This window comes from Sceloporus undulatus, chromosome 3, assembly GCF_019175285.1.
Source record: "Sceloporus undulatus isolate JIND9_A2432 ecotype Alabama chromosome 3, SceUnd_v1.1, whole genome shotgun sequence".
Lineage (NCBI taxonomy): Eukaryota > Metazoa > Chordata > Lepidosauria > Squamata > Phrynosomatidae > Sceloporus > Sceloporus undulatus.
In genome coordinates, this window is record NC_056524.1 from 89,263,035 (window position 1) to 89,290,481 (window position 27,447).

At 39.8% G+C, this 27,447-nt stretch overlaps 2 protein-coding genes across 7 annotated transcripts in view; one reads left to right on the forward strand and one right to left on the reverse strand.

The window, feature by feature from the left end:
• OFD1 (OFD1 centriole and centriolar satellite protein) overlaps positions 1 to 17,671 on the reverse strand; it is a 37,098-nt gene extending 19,427 nt beyond the window's left edge. For 2 of the 6 annotated variants that reach the window (XM_042460830.1, XM_042460825.1), the window contains exons 1-13: positions 16,493 to 16,526; positions 14,804 to 14,905; positions 13,961 to 14,161; positions 12,437 to 12,505; positions 12,315 to 12,345; positions 11,193 to 11,297; positions 9,468 to 9,604; positions 8,639 to 8,812; positions 7,371 to 7,477; positions 4,223 to 4,342; positions 2,895 to 2,968; positions 2,708 to 2,799; positions 2,405 to 2,594 (exon numbers count right to left, since the gene is read on the reverse strand). In XM_042460830.1, the coding sequence (XP_042316764.1) occupies positions 2,405 to 2,594; positions 2,708 to 2,799; positions 2,895 to 2,968; positions 4,223 to 4,342; positions 7,371 to 7,477; positions 8,639 to 8,812; positions 9,468 to 9,604; positions 11,193 to 11,297; positions 12,315 to 12,345; positions 12,437 to 12,505; positions 13,961 to 14,161; positions 14,804 to 14,905; positions 16,493 to 16,513 (1,423 nt within the window). In that variant the 5' untranslated portion in view covers positions 16,514 to 16,526. Of the gene's footprint in view, positions 1 to 2,404; positions 2,595 to 2,707; positions 2,800 to 2,894; positions 2,969 to 4,222; positions 4,343 to 7,370; positions 7,478 to 8,638; positions 8,813 to 9,467; positions 9,605 to 11,192; positions 11,298 to 12,314; positions 12,346 to 12,436; positions 12,506 to 13,960; positions 14,162 to 14,803; positions 14,906 to 16,492; positions 16,527 to 17,155; positions 17,281 to 17,355 lie in introns of those variants that run through there. The other 4 variants (XM_042460828.1, XM_042460827.1, XM_042460829.1 and 1 more) reach the window with 4 other exon arrangements.
• Positions 17,672 to 17,714: 43 nt separating this feature from the next.
• Positions 17,715 to 23,597, forward strand: TRAPPC2 (trafficking protein particle complex subunit 2). Its single transcript, XM_042460840.1, has 5 exons — positions 17,715 to 17,871; positions 19,164 to 19,275; positions 20,629 to 20,773; positions 22,514 to 22,599; positions 23,261 to 23,597. Exons 2-5 carry the CDS (start codon positions 19,183 to 19,185, stop codon positions 23,357 to 23,359), a joined length of 423 nt encoding a protein of 140 aa, XP_042316774.1. The 5' UTR covers positions 17,715 to 17,871; positions 19,164 to 19,182; the 3' UTR covers positions 23,360 to 23,597.
• Positions 23,598 to 27,447: the final 3,850 nt, after the last annotated feature.

A 27,447-nucleotide genomic window follows, 5' to 3' on the forward strand; every position in this document is an offset into this window, starting at 1 on the left:
AAACATATATTAACACAGGCATGGTACCTCCATCCTTGTATTTTTAGAAGATTGAAAGTTTTTGACTTATGCTTATCAGTCTGTGTCTGATTGGATTTTATTTGACATACTGGCCACCTGAGCTCCCTTGGTTTATCAGGAAATATAGCAGGAGAGTAAGTTTCAGCTTTACAATTAATATTAATTCTTGCAACATAGGTCCAAAACACACAGCAAAAATAATCCAGTTTGAGACTGCTTAAACTGCCCTGGCTCAATGCTAGGGAATTCTAGGAACTGTTGTTTTGTGAGACATTTAGCCTTCTCTGTCAGTGAGTTCTGGTGCCACAACAAACTACAGTTCTCAGGATTCCCCAGCCTTGAGCCAGGGCACTTAGAGCAGTCTGAAACTGTATTATTTCTGCAGTGTATTTTGAACCATAGTTAACATAGGTCCAAAACACACTGCAGAAATAAAGTGGTCTCAAACTAGATTTTTTTGTACGTGTTTTGAACCATAGATAAATACACTGTTTCCAACATGACATCTAACATAGGCTTTATTGAGTCTAGGTACAGTTCATATCAAAGCTTTCACCTCTTTAGAACTGATGGCACAGAGTTACAATCCCCCTCACAAAATGTATATTTATACAATTGGCCCTCCATATTCACCAGTTCCTTATCCACAGATTCAACTATCCACAGCTTGAACATATTTTCAAAATATATAAATTCCAAAAAGCAAACTTAGATTTTGCCATTTTGTATAAGGGATGCCATTTTGCTGCACCATTGTATTTATTGGGACTTGAGTACCCACGGATTTCGGTATCCATAGTAGTCCTGGAATCAAATCCCAGTAGATATCAAGGGCCCACTATATCTATTTCTATACCAGCATTTGCTTGGGTACTGTATAAGTAATGTATCAAGAAATGAATAAAGCAAACCACTTGAAGTGCAAGTTAACAGCTACTGCTTTGTGCAGCTGCCACCAACAGGATGACAATTTTGCCAAGAGCAAAACCTGGTAGCTCGCTGCTAAAAAAAAAACCTTGGTTTTATATCCTCCCTAGCCTCTGTCTAGCCAATCAGATTAGAGATCTTTACTTCTCTTTACAAATATAAACACTATTCTCATCAAATCAGGCTAAAAATTTTTTTACTCTGTGATGTAACACACATGGTTCTTGGTTGCCTTCTATCTGATTGAATCAGCAATCCAGTATTAGTAATCTGTTACAGTATAATTTGCTATAAACCAGCCATTTGTTTACATTGTTTTTCAAACTATTTCTCCCTTTGTTATTTTGTTTATACAGTGCGCCCACATCATACGTGGGTGCATTACATGCTGCTTTCAGCATATGCTGAAAGCAGTGCCAGAAGGAGTGGTGGTGTGCGCTGAAAGAAAAAATGGTGCGTGCGCCCATGGCACGCACACACCGCTGCCACTGCAAGCACGAGCCCCATTACTTGTAATGGGGCTCAAGCATACATGTTATTTCTTTTATGCGGGAGGGGGGGGTCTGGAATGGATCCCCCACATAAAAAAAGGGTGCACTGTAATTAGGTTAGCTGCAGGCCTGGAACTAGCACATGTCTATACTCAGTAGGCATTCCAACTTCAGGTACTTCAGTTCTGCCAAATCAGTGCAGCCTGTAACATTATGTAATAGTCTTTCACTAGCTGTCATGATAAACATATTTTATTCCTCTAAAACAGCGGTTTCCAAGCAGTTTTTCTCGGGGGTCACCAGGTTGGGGCTCATGCCTCCTCCTCCTCGTCGGCCAGGCCTTCTCTGGCCTGCTGCCATCACCCATGGGGCTTCCAGCAGCTTTTGCAGCCAGAAGCCATGTCGCTTCTTCTGGCTGGCGGCCTCCCCTTCCTGACCTCCCAACCAATCAGGGAGGCCGCTGGCTGGAAGAAGGGGTGGGACTTCTGGCCACAAGGGGGTTGTGGCCCAACAAAAGTTGCTCAAAAACATTTCCAAGGAAAGCCCACAGTAACCAAATAAGAACTAAAGTCATAGGGATTTGCTAAAGTGAACTGAGAAGATCTGGGGAAAAAATCAAGATTTAAATTCACATTTCCCATGACCTGGGTCAACAATTCAGGAAAAGTGTACATTTCATCTTTGCACAAACATGCTGTCCTCTCCAGTACCAAATACCCAATACAAGCATATTCAAATTCATGTTCTTTTCGTGTAATATTTTACTCTTGGCCCAAGATTAAATCAGTTTTTAATGTCTCATGGGAAACACTTTCCACAGAAAAAGGTGCTGATGATATAAATGCAAGAAAATCACCCACCCTCAGTTGCATATACACACAGAGGAGAGTTCGACACATTATACATTTACTACCTATGAAAATCCTTGCTGGTATATCCATTCAACATGTAATATTTATACTAACTGTTTCTGAGTTGCAGGTTTTCATTGTGTGCCTCCTCCAACTGTTGCTTAAGTAGCTTATTGTGCACTTGAAACTCCATTTTCTCCTCTTTTAGTGTTGGATAATCTGAGCAGCCTTTCAGTTTTTCTGTCAACAACTGATTTTGCTTACTTAATAATAAAATTTCAGCTTTGACTGAATCTAGTTCCAGCTGGAAATATATAAACAAGACATTATAACTTATTAAACTTCCAAGATAACTTTATACTGTACAGTTTATTGAACTTAATTGTGAAAGCAGTGAGACATTTTAATTTCATTTACCTCAAGCTCTTTCACACGTGATACAGCTTGTTGAAATTCTTGCTTTTTTGAATTAAGAGAAATGGTCTCTTCATGTAAAAGCACTGCTTTTTCTGGTCAGAAAAAGAAAAAAAGAGGAAGCTTTAGATATTCTCTGAAATAATACATGGATGTCAAACATCTGTTTACTTATAAAAATGTAGATTACCCTTATGTTTTCTTTCATCTTCAGTAACCTTCTTAGTTCTTAGTAGGTATTCTTCTTTTAGTTCAAGCTGATATCTAGAAACAAAAGTTTCAAAGTGCTGCCAGTTCATTAAAATGCATTTAAATGTTAACTGTCTGACTTAGCTGTCAATCAGAGCAAGTAACTATACCAACTTCTCAATGCAGGAATCCTCTAGGCTTTAGAAAAAAAACCTCTTTCTTTATTGCAACAGTGTATAGTTTAATATACACAAAACCAGTAATAAGTATTCACACACACACACACACACACACAGAGCTTTGACTTTTCCACATTCTGTTGTTACAATGGAAATTGATTTAATTGACATTGTTACCACTTGTTCTACACAAGATACAAACACTATGAAGGTGCAAAATATTTTTTACTGTAGCACCAGTTTAGAAAAAAGAACTGCAACAAAAGTAAAAGAGTAAATGCAATTTCCCATACTTTAAAAAAATCTATTTTTTAAAAATGGAATACTATTTTCTTCTGTGGACGTATATTAAAATCAAAAAGATAAAACAACAAGAACAACAACTTTATCCCACAATATTTTGGGCAATGTAGATTTAACTGATGTATGTTAATGCAATGGTGTCAAACAGAACACTGCCAACTTCAACCACGTATAGATCTTACAGCACAAAGGAGACTCATAGTGGCTTCATCTTGGGTGACAACACCTGCTCTAATGCAGTAGAGTAAGCCACCTGACACCATCTTTGTGGTGTTTCGCGTACCAAGTAAATAACTTTTTTTTTCCCATGCCTTTTAAACAACTTGGGTAGTTGGGCCTCTTTACACCAAAATCTGTGTTCAGTTCTAGATTGCTAAAAGTTTGTTTTCTGTTGTTGTAAGCATGTTTCTGATATGTGGTTTTGCTTTTTAAACCTCTTTACTGTACATTACTGTAAGTTGCCCAGAAAATTTTATATTATAGGACAGCATGCAAAAGGTGTAAAAATAAGGAAGGTTTCGTATTTAACAATAAAATTACAGTACTTTAAAAATTAATAAAAAACTAAGAACAGTGTGCCACCTCTAGCAGAGTTTCAGATAATTAGCAGAGTGAACAAAAGCCATCAATTGACTTGGTTTTTCTATTACACTGTTTATACCATCATATAAGAGCTACAAACATTCTAACTTCATGCATCACTTCCATTTTCAGGCCTTCCCCAGTATATAAAAATATTCCATAGAATCTTCCATTCTTGAAAATGTGTCATCTATCTTTACAATGGGACTGCTTATCTATGCACATATTATATACATCTCCTGAAAGAAAATGGCAAAATAATTACTTGAGGAGTTCATTCTTGAGCTTCTGGTCATAAGTCTCCTCAATATTCTTCACAGCCATCTCCCGATGATGAAGTGCTTCTTCAACAGTTTTATTTTTTGATTCTTGAAGCTTTTGAGCTCTGATGAAACAGAAAAAAGTACAGTCGGCCCTTCTTATACACGGATATTTAATACATGGATTCAAGCATCCACGGTTTGAAAATGTTCAAAAAAAGTATACATTTCAAATATCAAACCTTGATTTTCCATTTTTTATAAGGGACACCATTTTGCTATCTCATTATATTTGATGGGACTTGAGGATCCATGGATTTTGTTATCCACAGGAGATCTTGGAACCAAACCCCAGCATATAACAAGGGTCCACTGAACACCATAAACACTCGTAAGAGAGGAAACATGGGGCGCAGAAGCATCAGAAATATGGGCATAAAAAATTAAGAGTGGGCCTTCAACAACAGATTGTAGTATATCCCTACCACCAAGAAATTAGATAACCTTACAACTAGCTTAAATTTTGCAGTGCTGCTAAGGCCTAGGGATGCAGTGGAGGTATTATGTAATTATCCATAATCCGCCCTGCACTCTCAGATCCTCTGGGTAAGATTTATTACAGTCACAAAAAACTAGTTTAGTGACAACATTCCAGAGGACTCCAAAACTGTGGAATGACCTGCCAGAAGAGATCTGTATTATCACCACCTTAGACGTCTTTCCGGCAGGCCCTCCCAAACTTATCTCACGAAGGATACCCACATCCACCTTAATGGTCCTCTCCACTTTGATCATTTTAAATTGTGTTCTTGTTGGAATTTTAATGTGGACTTTTATTGGGAGGGATTGGGGTTTGATATAAATTCTTATTATTTCATTGTTATTTGATTCTGTTGTAGAATCATAGAATCATAGAGTTGGAAGAGACCACTAGGGCCATCCAGTCCAACCCCCTGCCATGCAGGAAATCCAAATCAAAGCATCCCTGACAGATGGCCATCCAGCCTCTGTTTAAAGACCTCCAAGGAAGGAGACTCTATCACCCTCCGAGGGAGTGCATTCCACTGTTGAACAGCCCTTACTGTCAGGAAGTTCCTCCTAATGTTCAGGTGGAATCTCTTTTCCTGTAGCTTGCATCCATTGTTCCGAGTCCTGTTCTCTGGAGCAGCAGAAAACAAGCTTGCTCCCTCTTCAATATGACATCCCTTCAAATATTTAAACAGGGCGATCATATCACCTCTTAACCTTCTTTTCTCCAGGCTAAACATCCCTAGCTCCCTAAGTCGTTCCTCATAGGGCATGGTTTCCAGACCCTTCACCATTTTTGTCGCCCTCCTTTGGACACGCTCCAGTTTCTTTCTGAATTGTGGCGCCCAGAACTGGACACAATATTCTAGGTGGGGCCTGACCAAAGCAGAATACAGTGGCACTTTTACTTCTCTTGATCTAGACATTAATCCCACCTCAATCCGCAGGGAGAGGCAGGAAATATAAATATATTATTATTATTGAGAATACTACAACCCCCAGGCCTGAGAAAAAGGGGGGGGGGGCATCACTTGACAACACTTTTTAAGTACAATGTGTTTACTGTACTTTCTGCTGCAAAGGGAACTCAACTCCCTATAGCTGCCTTCTCTTTGCCTACAACATTGGTCTGATCTCTGCTATGGTGATCTTCCTGGAAGGATACAGTCTTCCTGTGGCTTTTGCTTCTCTGGCACATGGATGGGTCCCAGGTCTGTTCCAGGGCCACTTATTTGAATGGGAGGGATTAATATTTAAGTATGCACTAATAGTTCATTCACTATGTCTAACCAAGGATATTTCTCCCTACCCCTGAAGAAAACCTCTATGCTACAAATGCTGTGAGCCTGGTTAGATCATTAGATCTTATCTTAGATGTCCTACCAAAGGAGTATGAACTACAGTTATATGAAATCTTTAGAGAGCCTTAGTTAGGAATTCATTACTTAGGACAGCAAATGAAGGAAGATAAACAAATTACAAGGAAATATAAAGCTTATTCCTCTGTTTCAGAGGTTCTCCTGCGCCCTCTTCTGGGTAATTAAAGACATGCTTTTATTATAACTAAAGAGAGACAAAGAGAGAAAGGCAAACATCAACTGCAAAAAGAAAATAAATAAATAATCAGAAATTACTGGAAAATCACAAATAACTGCTTCAGTATTACAGTATCTGTACTACATGAGCTTGTCCTCATGTTCAATTAAATACAAAAAAGGACTAATGATAAAACTACAGTCCTCCCTCAATTCTCGCAGTTTTTAAACTCATGTCCCTCGCTTATGTGCGAAGGACAAACGGAGGGGGAAACAATGGAGCACGTGCCCAAGGTACGCACTGGCAAGCCATTGGGGCTTGAATATAAGCAAAATTGAGTTTTCACGAGCGGATCCAGAACAGATCCCCTGCAAAAAAGGAGGGGGTGCCTGTGTACTAATATATACTGTTCACTAGCTACCAACTGCAAATTTCATTATTTCAAAGACAACCTGTTAGTGCCAATCTTGTAAAGAAGCATTACAAGCCTCCTATCTTAGCAGGGAATGATCCTGCTACTAGTAGTTGAACAACACTGCTTCTACAAATGTAACCCAATATTTATAAAGCTCTCCTAAGATGGTACTTCCTTGTGGGTTGAGAAACTGCTACTTATTAATCCCTGTTCAATCATCTTTCAAGGTAGAAAGCTTAGTCCTAAAAAAGTCTCTTCCCACTCACACCAATGAGAGGGAAAGTATGCACTCTACCACGATGGCACATGTTTTCTGGGAGAAAGAGATATTGGAGGAAGGAGCTTCAGGATCAGCAAAGTTATTACCTCCTGTAGCACACATCACTGATCATGCTGTTCATCACCACACTACCTGCAAATCTGAGCAGGTAGTACAATGGCAGAGTTTTCTGCCACTACACTAGGAAAGCTTTTACAATGCAGATTTCACTCTTGAAGCATGGAGAAGAAAGTCTGCAGAATTCAACAGCTACACAGTTACCTTCACTGGGAATTTAATATTTCTCCCTAGGTGAAACAAAATTAGATAAAGTTTTACACAAATTCCGCATTTAGAAAGCCGAGAAGACTTTTTCCAAGCCAAACAGTATCAAGAATAACAGTTAGCAACTCACAAATCAAAAGCTTCCATTCTTTGCTTCAGTTCTGCCTCTCGGGTTCTTATGGTTTCAATATCTTTCAGTAGACTTTGCCTTTGCAGATAAATTTCTCTGGCATCTATCTATTAGAAAAACACTTTGCATTATATGATACTCAAAAAATGGCATCAGCAGTAAATACCATGTGAATTTCAGACAGCCTGGCTGCACTGCAGCTACCACTTTCTTAGTAGTCTGAGGGCCTGTACAGACAGGCCAAAATAAAGCTGCTTCGGATCCCTTTGGAGGTATGCTGTTTAAATGACATAAGAGTCCGGAAGCCACGTGAAAGCCACATTCCAGTCTGTAGGATTGGAGCATGCCTTTAGCATGGCTTCTGGACTCTTAGGAGGCAACCATCATTTAAACAGCATACCTCCAAACTGACCGAAGCAGCTTTATTTTGGCCTGTGTGTATGGGGTTTGAGTTACCTATTTCTGTAAAGTTCACAACTGTCAGTTTGCTGATAAATCATTGGAAGGTATGGCAATATCTTAGGAAAACAGAATTTTTTTGGGAGGGAAGGATACTCCAGGAATTTTAACAAAATGATAAACTAAGGCCCGAGACAGATGGGCCAAAAGTGGTGTGCCGCCGCCGATATTAGAGTTGGTGAGCACACACCATCCACACGCCCCTGAACTCTAGGACGTACAAGCACCGCCATGACTGCACGGCTCCACCCACCTCCATTATGTCATGGATACGTGAAAAGCATAGTCATGGCGTGCAGAGCATCCGGAGGGATGCCGGGAGGTTTGGCTGCTACAGCACCCCTCCACAGTTAAAACGGGAGCCTCCAATCTGCCATTTTCGGGCGGTCTGTCAAGCCCCTAATTGTCAGCATGTATTTTACCTAAAAGTTGTACAACCCAAGACAGCAACTAAATAAACATTATATTGTTCACCATTCAGCTGTATATACTGGAAGTCAACTTAATATAAATACAATGTTAACCTCTTGAAGGGGGGAATGGGTGAAAGAAAGAAAAATAGTAAAGCATGGCGAATACAGTTCTCCCCCACCCCCCACTTTTTCAAGTACTGTATCATACAGACTCCCTTGTTCAGCACAAGTAAATACCATGGCTACATAAGCACCATGCAAATTCAATCACTGGCTGCAGTCGTGCAATTTGTTGGAAACTAACTTCCAAAATACAGTAAATCTATCTATGCAACCACTGTATCAAAGAATACTACCATACAATCAGCCTATTTGGTTCCATTTTTGAAAAGTTACCTCTTGCTGTTTCTGAAGTCTCTCAATAGCGTTTCTTTCTCGAGAGGTTAAAGCCTCTGACTTGGCCTGGTGGGCTTTTTCAAACTCTCTACGAAGCTCGGAAATTTCTTTCTGTGATCGTGCTCTCTCATCCATTTTAATTTTGGCTATCTCAACCTCTCTGAAGTGCTCCAACTGTTTAAAATAAAAATTGTACAACTCATCTTTGTTAAGTCAATAAATTAGAGTGAGGTTGCTGGTTAGCTAGCAGGTTCCCACAGTGTAATAATCTAAGAAAGTAGACCCACAAATTATTCTAACGTGACTTTTTCAAACTCTCTATGAAGCTCAGAAGCTACAAAGCTTTATCAATTTACCTTTTGTGAATGAAGCATGAGATGAGAAGATGGCAGTTCTAAAACAATGCTTGTGCTTTGGAGCTGACAGGTCATTATGGCCCTATAATTACATTACTGTTAACAAACTATTTTGCTTTTCATATTGCTCTTTTGCCTTTTGAGAAGCTGATGTTTTGAGACTGGTCTCTTTCTTGCACACATCATTTGTGCATGGACAAACAACTCTGCCTTGACAATCTTTGTGAGAGTTTCCACAACACGCTCAGAATTCCAAAAGGGCCAACCAACTCAAAATGCTGCTCCCTCTGAATTCCAAAGGTACACTGTGCAGTGATTTGTTCACAAATTTAGAACTCTGGCTATTTCTCCTACATATTTCATGTGGGCAGTCTACATCCTTAATGTGGGGGGGGGAGGGGAAACAAAAGGTTATATAAAAAAAGCCCATGAAAACGTAAGATCGCTATAATGTAATTACGTATCATTCTAACCTTTTGAGACATTTCTGCTTGAAGCTGCTGCTCTATTTCCTTTCTGTATTCAGCAAGTTTTACTTGAAAAGATTCAGAAATGTGCCGCTGAGGATACAGGTCTGCAAATTGTTTATCAATCAGTTGAAGTTTTTCTACTATTAAAAAAGAGGGGGAAAAAATCAAATCCCACCTTTCTCTAAATAAATAAATAAATAAATAAAGCAATATTTAATTATTGAGCTATTTCTACCCTCTGCCTAAAAGGATACTAAGAATTAAATGAGGAAAACAGATACAAGAATAAAATAGGCAAGCAGATGTCTGGTAGCGTAAACCCATTTTTTTTACCTCAAATGGCTCCCACTATACACCAGCACTTGGTTGCACCCATACATACCTTTTGTGGCTTCTTTGCATTGCCACCTGCTCTGTCTGTATCGTCAATCCTATTCAGTGATTATTTTATGTATAAATATGCATAGGAGCCTTTCCCGGGGCTGCTCCCAGACTATGGAACTCCCTGCCACGGGAGGTCAGGTTGGCCCCCTCCCTGCTCTCTTTCTACCAGTAGCTGAAGACAATTTTATTTAGGCAGGCGTTTAGTGGGTGAATTGTCTTTGAATAATGTGTGTGCTGTTTTATTGTTTTAATGGTTTGTACTATTTTTAATGATGATGCTTTTAACCTATGTTTTAAAGTTGGTTGTATTTAATTATTTTTTAAGTTTGTAATCAATGTTTTAGCTTTGTCTTTTTAAAAATACTGTAACCCACCTTGAATCCCATTGTGGGGAAAAGGCGGGACATAAATCCTGGAAATAATAAATAAGGGCGGGTTACAAACCGCCAAAAAATACGTATTGAATACGTATTAGGGTTAGGAAGGGGCGGTGCTTCCGCACCCCCCTAACCCTAATACGTAGTCAATACGTACAAGATGGCGGCGCCCTTTCTACATGGGCGCCGCCATCTTTGCGTATCGGACGCTTAGCGTCCAGACGTGTCGCGCCGCTGCTGACGTAGCGAGCGCGCCCCTGGCGCCTCGCTACGTCGCAAATGCGATGCAAAAAGAAGCTCCATTTTGGAGCTTCTTTTTTCAGTCCGCGCGGGAGTCGGGCCGTCTGAAGGCTCCGGCTCCCCCGCGGACCTTCTGGCGGCGGCGGCAGAGCGCCGCAAAGCGGCGGTCTGTACCCCGCCAAGATAAGATAAGATAGGATGATGAACGACTTATCTCCATATCTTGGCAGAAAATGTTACTGGAGAGCAAAAGAATCAAGAACAGTTTTGGTTTGGCAACAATGCCTATAGGATCATGCCAGAGGATGAGAGGTATGTATCTAGCTTTTAGTAAGGGTCGGGGAATGGATTAGCTCTCTCCTATTTATCCGGCATTTGTATTCAATTAGATAATACTAATCATACATAGAAACAAAATACAACAAATACACCATTTTTAATGGTACTCTTTTCTTGTAAATCAAAAAATTAATAATGTGATAATGAAATAATGGTGGTTCCTTACAATTGCTAATATGCCTAGTGAATCACAATTTCAGTCTAACAAGTAGTTTTTCATACTAACAAGGGTTTTTCCAACACTGAAATTACTTGTACATACATCCGAATTAGTGAACAAAAACAAATGGTAGCCCCAAAACAAAAACTAAAGAACATATACTGTATTCCTCCATTAAAGATGAAAGCATACAATTCAAGGAGAAGCCACTTTCAAAATTTCACTTACCAAGAGATTCTTTGCCAAGCATTGGACTTGTCTGAGTTCCTATACTACAATTCTCCTTACTGAGGCTATGTTCTGTCAGCTCTGTTAAAATCTGTATAAGAAAGCCTTAGAGAAGTACTATTAGTCACTCATCTCTGCAGCAACAAGTGATATGCTCAATTTCAATACGGAATAAACATTTAAAAGTGTATCAATGAACAAATCACAAGGGGAAGACATCTTCCCAAAAATATATTACTATACATATTTACCAAAATCTAGCTTCATTGCTTCTAATACACTTGACCAAACATCAACTTGCCTCCTCAGCATGTGGTACAGTGAAACTTTAAAAACAAAGCAAACAACCCACTGGCCATTTATTTTGTTAATAAAAGCATTTCAACATTTTCTTTAATCTAATGAACTATCAGAATGCTACTCTCTCATAATGTGCTACTGTTTTACTAATTAATAATAATAAAAATAAAATAATAAAATTTTATTTATTACAGCAGTAAAAACATCATAAAATACATACAAAATTCAAAAACATCAATCAAAGAAATAAAAATAAAAGGGAAAAGGAGAAAGTTGTTATAGTGTTGCTCAGTTGTAAGGATAGAGTCATATGTTCAGATGTACAAATCAGATTAGAGGGGATCAGTTGGATAGGCTCGCCAGAAGAGATCCATCTTCAGTGCCTTTTTGAAGGCTTCCAAGGAAGTGATAAGACAGACATCTTACGGTAAATTGTTCCAAAGTCTAGGGGCCATCGCAGAAAATGTTCTACAAGAGGTAGTTTTCAACCTGGTTTTGAGGTGTTTCCAATATTTTTGTGCCAGATGTTCTGAGAGAGCGGGGCGGATTATGTAAGAAGAGGCGTTCCCTTAAGTAAGTCGGGCCCAGGCCATGTAGGGCTTTATAATAACCGACACTTTGTATTGCACCTGGAATCTAATCAGCAGCCAATGTAGAGATGCTATATACTCTTAATACTAGATAGTACAACCTACCGTAAAGGTTTTGCTTTCACCTAAGAGGTCTATTCATTTTAATAAAATAAAATGCTACTTGAGTGGTTTCTATGGATCAGGACCTACATCTTCAGTACTTTTAAACATATGTACATTACAGACATACCTTTTGTGTTATCCTTTTTTGAAGCAGAAACCTGGAAACACAAAATAATTAAGTCAAGATATTCATTCAACCCTTCACAAAAACATCTCCTAGAAGTAAAATTAGAAACAATATTATTTTACCAGTGTTTTATAAAGGTCAGTTTTTGGATTGATTCTGATCAACTGCAACAGATCTTCCATTGTAAGTTCCTTTGTGAGAAAAGAAAAAAAATATCTTCAATATATATTATACATTTCATAATCCACATCATCAAAGAAAATTTTATTGGCTAGAAGTAGAGTAATAAAACAAAAATGTGACAATGATTAGGAATCCAGATATGAGATTTTCAATAGGCAAGAGATAATGTTCCCTCAACTTATTTTCTTTTTTCTATTGCCTAAAAGTTCCTGTACCCACAACTACTGATATCATTTTGTTATAAACATATAAACATGGACACCTCCCCCACACATTTTACTTCAAATATTACATTTGTTGTTGTTAGTTGCCTTCAAGTAGACTTTGACTCCTGGGGACCCTGAGGATGAATACCTCCAAGATCTCCTGTTTTCAGCCTCTCTGCTCAGAGTGTGCAGGCTCAGGCTGTGTCCAACCTGATTCAGTCTATCCATCTAGAGTGAAGTCTTACTCTTTTTCTGCTGCCCTCCACTTTTCCTACCATCATTGCCTTTTCTAATTATTCATTTTTCCTCACGATGTGACCAAAACACAAAAGCCTCAATTTAGTCATCCTGGCTACCAAAAAGAGTTCAGGCTGCATAATCCCTTTACTGATAGGAGTGATGGTGAATTGTAAGACTTTGGGCTTACACATGAATAGAAAACAAAAATGCTTCCTTTGGGAGAAGAGACTCCCCTGTCCAGAGACATTTGAGCTGATTGTACAGCCATTTAAAAACTTCCAGTTCTAATCTTTCCTCCTGTGAACTTTATCTTAATCCGAAAACTGCCCCAGGGAAACATTTTGCACTACCAATTTGGTCTTGGTTTGCAATCAGACAGACACTTGTCTGTATCTCACCTGACTCCTCAGCAATCTCCTAAGACTCCCAGGCAGCAGGCTGAGCCACTTTTCTCTCAGAAACTTCTGATGGGAACCTCTGCTTCTGGAATCAGGTACAGTATTATCCTTTCCAATTTCAAAAATCACTATCTGGATGGATTTTATATCACTAATTCTTGTATGTGTGTTTTTGTGTGAAAGTTGATTTCCCTTTTGCTGTTATAAATAAAAACCATTTGGAACTTGCATTCTAGAGTTCAGCTTTTCGGAACTATTATACACAGGCTTGACCTCTGCTTTTATTTACCCAAAGCCCTCTCAGCAGCTTCACTTGAGCTAATAAAATTCTCCCTATTAAAAATTGGTTATGGGTGCCCTCTGTGACCCTGGCATTTTGGGTAACAGTGGGGTTGCTCCACCAGCACTACCACCATATCAATATAAAGTTAAAGGCAGAGGATGCATCTTTCAGCAAAAGATGGGCCTCAGATCTGAAACAAGATGGAGACTACAATAAACAATATGCAGCTGTTTGCTTCAACAAACAGCTAAAGACCGTTTTAGGCAACACTGGATTAAAAGGATCCTTTGTGCAAAGCATAACGTCATGTATCCTTCAGAACAGGAAAATACTTACCTTATCCTTTTCTAAGCCAGTTTCTGGATAGAAGACAGAGAGTGAATATTCATAGCCACATCTACGCAGGTGATCTGCCACCAAACTGTTTGAAGCACTAATTATCAATGAACTGCACTCATTAGAAACAGCTTGTGGTTGAATTTCCCCACTTAAAACTGGACTCATTAATTCATGTATGAGCTGGTTTCGAAGATGTGTCTGGCAAACAGAAAAATATTATACTATTACTGTCACTTTGGGATACCTTCTGAAGGAGAGAGTGGAGCACAAACATTAAATAGAATAAAAATAAAGTTTAAGGTCTTGTTAAATTCATATAAAACCATGTTACATAGATTTCACTTATACAGCCATATAAAATGACTGTATTTTTATTAGATTGGCAGCCTTCTTTCAGTAAAAGTGCCAGTTGGTCAAAATTAATAAGAGAATCTGGCAGCTGACAAACTCAGGAACACGACATGTAAAATTGTCTGTGATGAGTCCTGAACTATTAATCTAAAAGGCATGAATCTCTTCAATTTTCCGTCCAATTCATGACAGAAAATGTTAAAAGTTTCATTTGACAAAGTTAAAGCCTATTGTCAATATAACACACAATGATTTCCCTACATTTTGTATTATTTTTCTTGCATGGTATGGTTACATTTTGGACCATCTAGAATCAGGTCTGGACAACACTTACAGAGCTGCTACATTCCATTATTATCACTGTATACTCAAAACCATTCATGATTTGTTTGTGTTTGAATAACCTTACAAGTGAGATACCATTTTTTACAAATATGCAAAACTTAGGCTATCCCAGTTTTTGTTACACTTAAATAAATAAATAAAAACCTTGAGTGTGTCCAGGACGCCTCGGTTCTTAAATGTCTGGTACAGCCTTTTCCGGAGCTCATCTTGTGATAGAACCTTAAATTCATTTGCAGACATGATGATCTGAAAACATGACAAAACAAAACTACTAATTTTACTGACATCCAGAAAGCCCATATTATATTTGACAATATAATTAATTTGACAAGAGAAATACTGCCAGCCATTTCATAACCTAATCTCATGCCAGAATTGTACATCTAAGGGGCACATAAAGAACAATGTTAGGCAGGCTGCTTTCTGTGGGACCCAACAGACAGACCAAAATAAAGCTGCTTCGGGTCACTTTGGAGGTATGCTGTTCAAATGACACACACACCTTAAGAGTCCAGAAGCTGTGCCAAAGCTGTGCTCCAGTCCTTAGTACTGGGGTGTCTCTTTGGTGTGGCTTCCAGCCTCTTACGACACATGCACCGTTTAAACAGCATACCTCCAAAATGACCCAAAGCAGCTTTATTTTGGCCTGTCTGTTTGGGCCCTGTATGTCTCAGACAAGCATTAAGGTATCATGACAAAAACAAAACAACTGGGAATGGCAAGCTGTAAAAGGCTGCCTTGTCAATTTAGACTAGAAAAACCCTTTCACACTCTGTATTACACCTATGTCATTAATTGCACCGTTACAGAATATAAACATACTGTAGTCCTATTTGGAGAACAGAGAGAAACGGCATAAAAGTGCGTTAACATTTTTTCCAGGCAAGAGGGCAGAACATTGCTGACTTGTATCATCTACACTACTACTACTACTGACTGTGCCCGAAAAAAACAGCTAAATTAGGTAGAGTAATGCATTTTTCTGCACTTTTTTGAAGAGTGTGAAGTCGGAAGGCTTCATGGCTGGCCAGCCACTACGCGGTTGGTGGGTTTTTGGGCTGGCATGGAGGAAGCTGAGTTGGGGATATGCAAATGAAAACCAGGGTGAGGGGGTTTCCCAGCAGACAATGAGCCATTAATTAAATAGGCACCTGAGGCCTTGCCATTCAACAACAGAACGATACACAGATCCTCTCAACCAACAGTATATATACCCCACTCTTCTCCAAGCCAGCATTCTCTGATGATCATAGAATCAAAGAATCATGGAGCTGGAAGAGACCGCAAGGGCCCTGATCCAGTCCCACCCCATTCTGCCATGCAGGAACTCTCAATCAAAGCTTCCCCATTGACAGATGGCCATCCAGCCTCTGCCAGCCACAGCTGCTGAGAAAACGTCAGGAACAAACTCTTCTAGAACATGGCCTCATAGCCTGAAAAACCCACAAAAAAGGAATAGCAAAACATGTGTCAAAGAAGATATGCAAAACAATTCAAAGTTATGAATGTTTTTGTTTAATGAACCAATGCCCTATGCCCCAGGTCACAGCTTTATGTCATTAATCGCCCTGGTGAATGAAATGCAGGGACAGGTGACTCCATATTCCTGCCTCATTACTGTCAGAAGAGTATTGACACTTAAGGAAAGCCAGCATGGCCCAGTGATTTGAGCGTGGGACTCTGACTCTGGAGACCAGGGCTTGATTCCCAGCCTCTCCATAGAGAAACAGCCCCCGTCAGTTAGAAACTATTTGAAGGCACACAACATACTGACATTTAATCAGCTGACCACTGATAACTATGAACTATAGAGGGAGAGAGATCTTGTGGCACCTTTGAGGCTAAGAGATGCATCTGTGGAAGTGGACTGACGTCTACGAAAGCTCACGCTGCCAATTTCTTTCTTTCAGCCAGTCTCAAAGGTGCTACTACAAGATCTCTTTCTACAAACTGATTCTGCAGACTAACAAGGCTACATCTTTGAATTCCATTAACTACATAGTTAATATATATAACTATATAATTTAAAAAAACCACACACACACACACACACACTATATATAAACTCATCCCTCCATATTTGTGGCTTTGATTGTTCACAGATTTAATATGTTCTCTCTAGGGATATCTAGGTCCTCCAGTGCAACTCTATGGTTATTATACTATTGCTATTATTATTGGCTGTCTTCTATGAAGGAGAAGCAGCCTACCAACAAGCCACTGGGCAAAAAGGCTGGCTTTAAACAGCACCTAGAAGAAGTCAGAAACGTCCTTCCTCTTATTGTTAGAAGAAAAGCAGTTTCAAACAGCAGTAACACTGTACATTTCTATCCCACTTTCTATCCCACTTGGCAGTGAACTAAGCACTCTCTCTGTCTGTTTTGCTTTGCTCGGGAACCCTCGGAAAGCAGTTAGGACCCGAGGACGAGGAGGTCCTGCCACCTTTCAGACCCTTCTCTCTCTCTATATATATATATATATATATATCACGCGCACATAAAGAAGGAACAGGGGGGTAAATTCTGAGACCAACAACGAGCCACACACCACACAGAAACGACAGCGACGGGACACAGCTGAGGAGAAACTACAGAGAGCGTCCTCTCTCGCCGACTGACGGGACTCGACTGAGACTGCGCATGCGCCCCTGACGATGCCCTGCCTACAGCTGTCACTCCCCGTAAACCGTCGCTTACTCAGAAGCTCTTCCGGAACTCTCGCGAGAATACGCTACATGAGGCGGTCTTTTTGACTCTAGCTGTGTCTCAATCGCCGCTGTTTTCTCGCTCCGGAACTCTCGCGAGAAACATGCTACATCAGGCAGTCTTTTTGGACGCTAGTGTCTCAGCAGCCACTGTTCTCACAGAAATTATCCCTGACCTCTCGCGAGAACACGCTACGTGAGGCGGTCTTTTTGACGCTAGCGTTTGTTTCAGTCGCCGTTGTTTTCTCGCTTACTGAGACGCTGTTCAGGAACCTCTCGCGAGAACATGCTACCTCAGGCGGTCTTTTCAGTAACTGTCTCAGCCGTCACTGTTCTCGCAGAAATTATCCCGGAACTCTCGCGAGAACACGTTCATTTGTGAGGCGGTCTTTTTGCCGCTAGTGTCCCTGCCAGTGTAGTGACGTCATCAACGCGCGCCGGATGTTTTGGGTAGACAGTGGCTAATCGTGTTTCCTCTCTTTTTTGTTCTCAGTCGGCTGGAGCTGAGGTAGGTTCTGTTTTTAAAGTTCTGCTAAAGTGTTGCATCCACGCTGCAGGATTAATACAGTCTGAGGCCGTTTAAACAGCCACGGCTCAATGCTGTGGAATGCTGGGATCTGTAGTCCCGCGAGACGTCTAGCTTCCCCTGTCAGAGAGGGCCATGGTGACACAACAAACTACAAATCCCAGGATTCCCTAGCATGGAGCCGGGGAAGTTAAAGCGGCGTCAAACTGGATGTGTTTCTGCAGTGCGGATGGAGACATAGAATCGTAGAGGGCCCTGATCCAGTCCAGCCCCATTCTGCCATGCAGGAACTTTCAGTCAAAGCACCTCTGACAGAGGCCATCCAGCCTCTGTTTAAAGACCTCCAGGGAAGGAGACTCTACTACACTCCAAGGAAGTGTGTTCCACTGTCGAACAGCCCTTACTGTCAGGAAGTTTCTCCTAATGTTCAGGTGGAATCTCTTTTCCTGTAGTTTGCATCCATTGTTACTAGTCCTGTTCTCTGGAGCAACAGAAAACAAGCTTGCTCCCTCTTCAACATGACATCCCTTCAAGTATTTAAACAGGACTATCATATCACCTCTTAACCTTCTCTTCTCCAGGCTAAACATCCCCAGCTCCCTGAGTCTTTCCTCATAGGGCTTCACAGTTTCCAGACCCTTCACCATTTCAGTCACCCTCCTTTGGACACATGGCTCCAGTCTTAACACTAGGATTTGAAATGGAGTTGTAAAAGTGTTACAGTGCATCTACACGGTTCCCATACTTGTTCCTCCAGACACACAGTTTGGACTTCAACTCCCAGAAGCCTCAGTCGGCTTTGCCAACAGTCAGAAATAATGGGAGCTGAGGTCAAGGGAGTTGTATGTCCCAGTATTTCTTGATTCTATGGGACAAAGCATCCATATGTACTGTGATAAGGCAAGAAACAATATCCTTAATTTGAGAGGAAGGAAGACCTAAGGTCCAAAACACACTGCAGAAATAATCCAGTTTGAGACCGCTTTAGCTGCCCTGACTCAATTGTAGGGGATTCTGGGGACTGCAATTTTCTGAGACGTTGAGCCTTCTCTGTCAGAGATCTCTGGTGCCACAAGAAACTGCAGTTCCCAGGATTCCCTAGCAGTTAAAGCAGTCTCAAACAAGACTATTTCCAGTTTGTATTCTGGACATAAGTTAAATGCAACAGACCACTTCCCAATTTAAATACAATCAACTGAGAATACCTTATTAGACAGATGGGGATGATGGCCAACTTGACACATTCAACTGTATGATTATGTTTTTTCCCTCAGAACCAACAATACTTTAGCCATGTCTGGAAGCTTCTACTTTGTAATTGTGGGTCATCATGATAATCCAGTGTTTGAAATGGAATTTCTACCAGCTGGTAAAGTAGAATCCAAGGTCTGGAATCTTCTTTAAATATTGCACTTGTACATAGCATTGAAGAGGCCTCAGCCAAGGCATCTATTTATTCATTTGATTCTACTACTTAGTTCTTATTTAAATTTGTTGCCATTAAAAATTTTATTGCCCAAAAGTAATATATCCAAATAGCTGATGCTTGCTTCCTCCTCCTCCTCTTTGAAATACTGTGAAGAATGGCACTGGGCCAAGAAGAATTCCTGGTCTAAACTTGTCTGGCAAGTTAGACTGCCACTGCTCCTGTCTATCCATTTAGCTTGGGCCAAGGGAATCCAGGGCCTTATAGTCTGTTCCTGGACTCCATAACAACAAAGGGCAAAAAGCTGCACTGAAATCAGTACTTAGTTTAGTTGAAGTAAGTGCACGCAATAGCAAGTACATTTCTATACCGCTTATCAGTGCACTTAAGCACTCCCTAAGTGGTTTACAACAGGTAAACCAATTGCCCCCAACAAGCTGGGTACTCATTTTAGTGACCTCGGAAGGATGCAAGCCTGAGTCGAGATTGAGCCCTTTCACTGGTATTGAACTCACAGCCTTATGGTTTGTGAGTGAGTGGCTGCACTAAGAATTAACAAAGAACGGAAAAATATAAAAATATACATTAACACTTTAGGACTGGGAATATGTACCAAAGTAAACAAAGAAGAGCTAAGCTAAGAGCTAATTCATACCAGCAGCGTGGATCTCACAGAACATTAGCACCTCAGGATCATGTGAGGCTGTGAAATAATGGGCAGGTCTCAGCCCAACCCATATTTCTTTACAAGTGAAAGTCTAAGTTTCAGTCATAAGAGAAAGAGGGCCGAGTCTCTAGCATCATGTGCTAACTCTCACCAGGATCAGATGGTGCCAGTCATGCTAACCAGCAATGGGGCAGTTTGCTGACATTGAATTTCTCAAACTAGTAGTAACAGATATGTTACATTAAACTCATTTTATTAACAGGAGTTACTAGAAGCAAAACTGCTGGAATTACTAGCCAGAATCTAGTATAAATATCTAAAAGCAGCCAAATTGTTCTTGCATGTTTTTAAAGAAATACAATGAGTCAGTATGTATTTCACAATGAATGCCACAGTGAAATATATTCATATGTATGCAAGAATGACAAATATATAAATGTGCATTTTGTTATCTGTGATCTGCTTTAGAAAGAATATACTTGTTCCATTCTTGATTCAACATCCAGACATGCATTACATTAAATATAGAAGTTCCTGAAATATTGCATAGCTACCTGTTTTATTACAGATAGGTTTTACATCTGGCAGTGTGTCAGATAAAATTATGCTTTCCTGTTTTTGAGGATGATTTCCTTTGTCACCTCAGGATGATCATCGTCATCTCAATCAGTTTATAGCCCATGCTGCCCTCGACCTGGTGGATGAGAATATGTGGCTGTCTAATAATATGTATCTGAAGACCGTGGACAAGTTTAATGAGTGGTTTGTCTCTGCTTTTGTCACTGCAGGACATATCCTTTTTCACACGAGGGGTAGTTACACTGATGAGGAACTTGGTAAAACATTAGCTCAGAAGAACAATGGTTTTGATCTTAACTAGGTTTCCAAGCAGAAGAGTTCCATTCATTGAGAGAATGGAACAAGATCTGGCAGGGGATCTTTCTTGAGAAAGAGGGAGCGAGACCGTTTTTGCAAATGTTAACACTTCCTTTACAACCTGTTCTCATGGTGCTAGTTCCCAAACAGTCCAGAGTAGATTTCCTTTCCAGTAATAAGAGCATACTATAACAGTTTTTACAAACTCCACTGCCAGTAGGATCATCACCAACCTTAGTTTGTGTAGGGTGCATGCTTATGCTGAGCTGGTGCAGGAACACATGATATAAGGCGTGGAGAGTTTGTGCAATGGGGCCTATCACAAGATACCATGCCATCATGGAGAGGATTGAAAGCTGTTCTTGCTTCAAACAAATAGCCCTTTGATGCATGCCATTTATTTAAGAATTTCGTGAATACTTTAATTGTCTTCACAGAGTATGAATAATATGCACTGGACAAAAAGGATGTCTGGATGAGGAAGTGGCAGTCAGGAACAGACCTCCCATTCCTCCTAATACTGAGTCATAGTTTACACAGTTATGAAGAGGGTCCTATCTTGTTGGAAATGCTCTGCATGTGCTGTATTCTTTTCAGACAGTAATATTAAGCCAGCCACACATAAGAATTATTTGTGTTGAGTGAAACATTTTAAACTGTTATTTTCTGTTAGATGCCACCAGTGAAATAACTGCCCAGGTTATGGCTTAGTTTTAAGTACATTATCTGTATCATAGTGCAATTATTGAATTCAGTTTTTTCTCCTAGAAAATCACATTTCTAACTTTGATAATTCTAAAGTCAGCAATTTTCTTTTATATTAGACACAAATACCATTTTTGCCAGCTCAGTTTTTTCTTTTTTGAAAAGGAAATTAATGTAAATGTACGCCATCCTTTTGTAAAATACGGTAATCTTTTCATGTGTAATAGCATCTGCTTTATGGTAAATTTCTTGTTCGATCTCCGCAGAGCCTGAGAGCTTTGCCCATGGTATACCCTTGGACCAGCTTTGTGAAGCAATTACTGGAACCGCTGCACTATACTAGTTGCCTTCTTACCTAACAGACTGATTTTAGAAAGCGACATTCAAAAAGTGCTTTAACTGTTTAATCCCCAATACCATACAGCATTTATATGAAGCTTCTGGAAGCAGTTAGAAGATTTTAACAGCTATTAGACTGGAAACTTAGTATGCTGATAAAACCTAACATTGTTCCTTCATAATCAAATCTGGTTGTGCAGGCTGTAGATCAGAGGGCTAAGTAAAAGCCAATAAATTGGACTTCATTCTTGTCAAGGAGAGCAGTTATGTCATTGGTCTTTATCTACTGGATATAGTTTAATTGAAGTTGTTTGGACCCCACTTGAGCAGGTTTGTAGCCTGTAGTGCTTGCTCCTGGACACCTTACTGGCTTGGATGTGTATTTCCCAGCATTGGGTGGCACAACAGCTGTGCTCATTTCTCACCTGGAATGATTTTACCATGAGTAGTCAAGGCACAGTATTTACTACCATTGTAATTCAGCTCAATATATGTATATTTAATTGTTATTTTTGTGATTTCAGTGTTATATACTGTTCTGGTGTTTATATTCAATGGAACATAAATTTATTCCAAAACACACATTTACATATTTCCTTAATTTGTCCTACATATGAGATTCATAATGCTTCATGACGTAAGACAAGAAGATGGAATCAAAAATTTCTTCAGTGATGTCTATGACCTGTATATAAAGGTGAGAATCTATTGCTTTATCAGTGCAAATAAAGCAAATCATGTAATGATAGGAATCTTAGCTGGGGGAGGAAATCATCTAACAGTAGGAATCTTGGTTGCAGGGGCAGATTATCTTTTTGCCTACATTCAGTGTGTAAAGTGTTAGCATGCATAAATCTATAAACAGAGTCATAATAAAAGGAGAGTGGAAATTTCTCTTTTAGGCACAGCTTGCATTTTAGAACAGCTTCACTGCTCCACCCCACACCAAGGCAGGAAAGGCCCCAAATATTTCACTGCAAGTTAGAAATTGCTGACCATAGGTGCAGACTTCTTCTAAGTGGTGCCAGAGTGTGAAACTGACTTGCTGGGCAATAGAAAGGAAAGGGAATATTTACTTTGCCTTTTTAGATCAGACAGTAAGAAATGTAACCATGCCTCTCGATCCAACAATGATGCATAACTGTTAAAACTAGAAGTGGCTAAAGCCTTACTGTAGATTTTGACTTTACCTTCCTTGCCTAGAAAGCATTCTGAGATAGTTAATTGTAGTCTTGATAGAACAATATACTTCTGAGGCTAGAAAACACTATACTTAATCTTTGACTTAATCTACATGTTGTTGAGCTATGTCTTAATTTGTAGGGTGTTCTCATTATGTTAATAACATCTTTCCTCAGTTTGCAATGAATCCATTTTATGAACCCAATTCTCCAATCCGATCAACTGCATTTGACAGAAAAGTCCAGTTTCTTGGAAAGAAGCATCTTTTGAGTTGAAATGCTGTATCCATAGTGTATTATTTAACATATGGCCTATTGTATATTTGACTCCTTCTGAATCTGAGAACCAATCTTCTGCCTAAAGACTCAATCTGTCCGAGTAGTGCTTCAATACAAGAAGAAATGCTAAAAAAAATATTAAGGACTCTGTCCAGCACTTACCATCTCCAAAGGGATCAATCATTTCAGTTGTAAAACATATGTATATATCAAAATAAAAATTTTCTAAATACAAGTCTCGGATGTGTTGAGCAGTATGCAATATGCTAAATAAGAAATTTTTGGTCGTGATCAGCAGAAATTTCAGTTGAACTTAAATCACATCCTTTTGTCATAACACTTCCAAAAGAGGCTTAGAGTTTTCTGTAGAAGATGTATTTGTTCAGGATTGTGTCATAACATAATCTGATGTCACAACTGTCTTGCAAGGAAATGATAATGGAGAACAGAAGTGCAGCTGCTCCTAAACATAAAACAGTCTCCAGCACCAGAGCAACACGATCCCATAGAAATGTTTTATACAGCCCTTTATACAGTGTGTGACCCTTCCCCATGTCTCCATGACCAGAAATCCCCTGGACCTGGTTACAGACAGTGCAGAGAACTGCAGAAATGAGAGAAGAGGGAAAACGTTCATAGGTATTGTGTTGGGATCATGACATTCAATTTAGATAATCTTTAGCAAAACAGTCGCCGAAGCCTCATGGAACTTAAGCAACCCATACTGATGTGCACATCTTTGGGTAAGACTCCTGAGCTACCTAACAAATGTTAATGCTCAAATATATCCCTTATTTCACTTCTAAACTGCATTTACTTTACAGTATTAAACAATCGATTCCTCAAAATAAAAAAAGCACACAAGTAAAACTGGAGGGGGGAATGATACATGATTGCAAAGATATTCAAACACAGCCATATTTTGTATACTGATGCAATCTAATATGGCTGTGTTTGAATATCTTTGCAATCATGTATCATTTCCCCCCCCCTCCAGTTTTACTTATGTGTGCTTTTTTTATTTTGAGGAATATTTTACTGCATAAGGAGACAATCCATGTATCACAGGATATATTTGTAAAGAGATTTGCCATGACATGCCGCTAAAATAATGTAAAATGTTACAGTATTCTTGTACACAAGCATCTTAGATATTAAATCTTTAAATTCATTAAACTACACATTCCCACCACTACTCCATTAAGCAGCTGCCTTGGATCTGTAATTGCTTAACTGTTGCAGAAATTAGTTAACACCACAAACATTAGATTATGTAACAGCCAGGTGTATTATAAAGTTCCACCATGGCATTACAATAATACTTCTCACAATAGTTCTCATTTTCCTCCTGCAGGCCACTCCTATGGCAATTCAGTGTATGTTGGAGGAGGAGCTGGTTATGTACCTATAACTAGACACATAAAAAACCAATCCTCCTTCAGGATCTCCAGAGGAATCTGGACATCGCAGAGAATGTGTCTGTTCCTCTGTATCTGACTATAGGAACATAGCCACACACTCCTCCAACACATACACCCATCTCCACTGGCCTCTAAATGAATGTGGAAAATGGAGGCTCAGGAGGAAGGTGATTCCTGCAGTGATTTTGATCACTGCATGAAGTAGGTAGTTAACTCCTCCCTCAACTACTGAAATAATTCAATACTCAAATGTTTTTCCTGTGTGTATCACTAATGGAATGTCAGCCACAGTATCGCTAGATCAGACTAGTTACATCTTTTAGAAAAGGTATTTAAATTTAGGTTGAATCAGCTGAACAACTAAAAAGTTCAACTACCTCCTTCAGTCTGAACTGGAAATGACATATCCTATTGCATTTATTAGTTTATCAACATTATAAATTTATATAAAGTTACTGACTCAAAGCAGCTTAACAGTGTCCATAGCAGATGATATCATAAAATTGCCAAAGACTCTTGGCAGCAACGGAGTAACACAGCTTCTGTTTTGGAAATAACTACATAATGTTTCTGAAAAAAAATAACTTTTGGACTTTTTATATGCTCCTTTAGCACTTTTTAAAGTTCTGCTCTTATATTTAACACTAATAAAACACTGAACACTAACAAAGCCTTGCAGCTCTCACAAGATAAACGAGGAATATGATTGCTGCCCAAACTATACAATGGGTCTTACTAAAAATATTATGCTATGTATCAGCTTCAAACAACTGCCTTCAAGTTGATCTTGATTCATGGCGACCCTATGGATGAGACATCTCCAAGACCCCCTGTCCTCCACTGCTCTGCTTAATTCCTGCAACCCCATACCTGTTATTTCCTTAATAGAGTCAGTCCATCTGGCATGTGGCCTTCCTCTCTTCCTACTTCCCTCCACTTTTCCCAGCATTATTGTCTTTTCCAATGAGTTCTTCCTTCTCATGATGTGTCCAAAATATGACAGCTTCAGTTTGGTCATCTTGACTTCCAGGAAGGTTTCTAGGATCCATTTGTTTCTCCTTTTGGCTGTCCATGGGATCCTCAGCATTTCTCCAACACCACATCTCACATAAATTGATTCTCTTCCTATCATATTTCTTAATTGTACAGCTCTCACATCCATACATAGTAATATTTTGAAATCTTTGAACTATAATCTTGCAAACTGCAAAATGTATGTTGTGCTAAATTGAGTATCCCCGCAAAAACTAAGTTGTGCTATAGCAGTGATGGCAAACCTATGGAAGACGTGCCAGAGGTGGCACTCAGAGTCCTCTCTGTGGGCACACGCACCATCGTCCCAACCCAGAGTTCACTAGAGTTTGTCACAAGAAAGCCAGAGGGACGTGGCACTTTGCAATAAATAAGTGGGTTTTGGGTTGCAGTTTGGGCACTCGGTCTCTAAAAGGTTCACCATCCTATAGAATAGGTACAGTATTCACAGTTTTGTTCTCTATGGTTTCAGTTGTTTTTGCTGTGTGCCTTCAAGTTGTTTTCAACATATGGTGAGTGACCTTAAGACAAGTCTATCATAGAGTTTCAGTTACCCACAGTCAATTGGAATGCAAAAAGCATTACTGGTACAGGTTTGGTACAGGGGAATTTGGAACCTATCTCCTATGCATAAAGGGGATTACTGTATTATATTCATCATGTAGCCTTTTGAATTTGGCTAAATCTGATTTATGGGTTACAGTATTTGTTTTCACTTGCTGTAAGCATATGTAGTAAGATTTAAAAAACAAACTTTTAGCATACAATATTAAGTATGAAGTCACAAAATGGCACTTGAAAACAACTGTTCTCCTAAATCTTAGTTAAACATGGTTAAGACATGAAGGATGATTGTGAAGTTCTCCACTTACAACAAAGCTGCCCCTTCTCACTTTTATTCCACCAACATACAGACACCTGTGATTTAACCACGTGACTTGTAGCAAGTTATCTTGCTTTTCAGTCCTACAACCCAAATAGCTATCAGCCAAGAATGACAACTGAGAGAACTAAAAATAATAGTGTCAAAGAGCTAACCTCAATGACAAACTGCTCAAGGCCCAACTTTCAAAAACTATAACCTTCTGAAAATATGTTTACATTAACTATTGTCTTCTTCATTATTGAACATCTACATCAGGGGTTCCCAACCTGGGGGTCGCGTCCCTTTTGGGGGTCACTCGACCCTTTCTTGGGGGTTGCCAGATTGGGCTCCCCCCTGCCTCCCCCTCCTCCCTTTTCCCCTGCAGGTGCCAGCACTAGTGCTGGCACCTCTTCCCTTCTACTCGCGGCGCCCACGAGAAGGGGAAAGGGACGGGGCCACCTCCTCCTCCTCCGCTTCTCCCCACGGGTGCCAGGCACCCGCAGGTAGAAGGGGACAAGGACGGGACTGCAAGCCCCAACAGCCTTTGCAGCCGAAAGTTCCACCCCTTTTTCGCTGGTGGCCTCCCAACCAATGAGGGAGGTCGCGGGTGGGACTTTCGCCTGCAAGGGGGTTACGGACCAACAATGGTTGGGAACTGCAAATCTACATATAATTCAAAATGCCAGTATTTCTCTAACAGTGACAGCCATACATTTCCTGTCAGCAAAGTATGACATCAGATAGACACACACAACAAACAACACACA

Bases quoted from the DNA above. Each gene is read 5' to 3' on its own strand.
- TRAPPC2 (XM_042460840.1), top strand. From the start codon at position 19,183: ATGTCTGGAAGCTTCTACTTTGTAATTGTGGGTCATCATGATAATCCA. The intron at 19,276-20,628 runs GTCTGGAATCTT...TTGTCACCTCAG, and splicing joins CTGGTAAAGTAGAATCCAAG to GATGATCATCGTCATCTCAA. The intron at 22,600-23,260 runs GTGAGAATCTAT...ATCTTTCCTCAG, and splicing joins TCTATGACCTGTATATAAAG to TTTGCAATGAATCCATTTTA.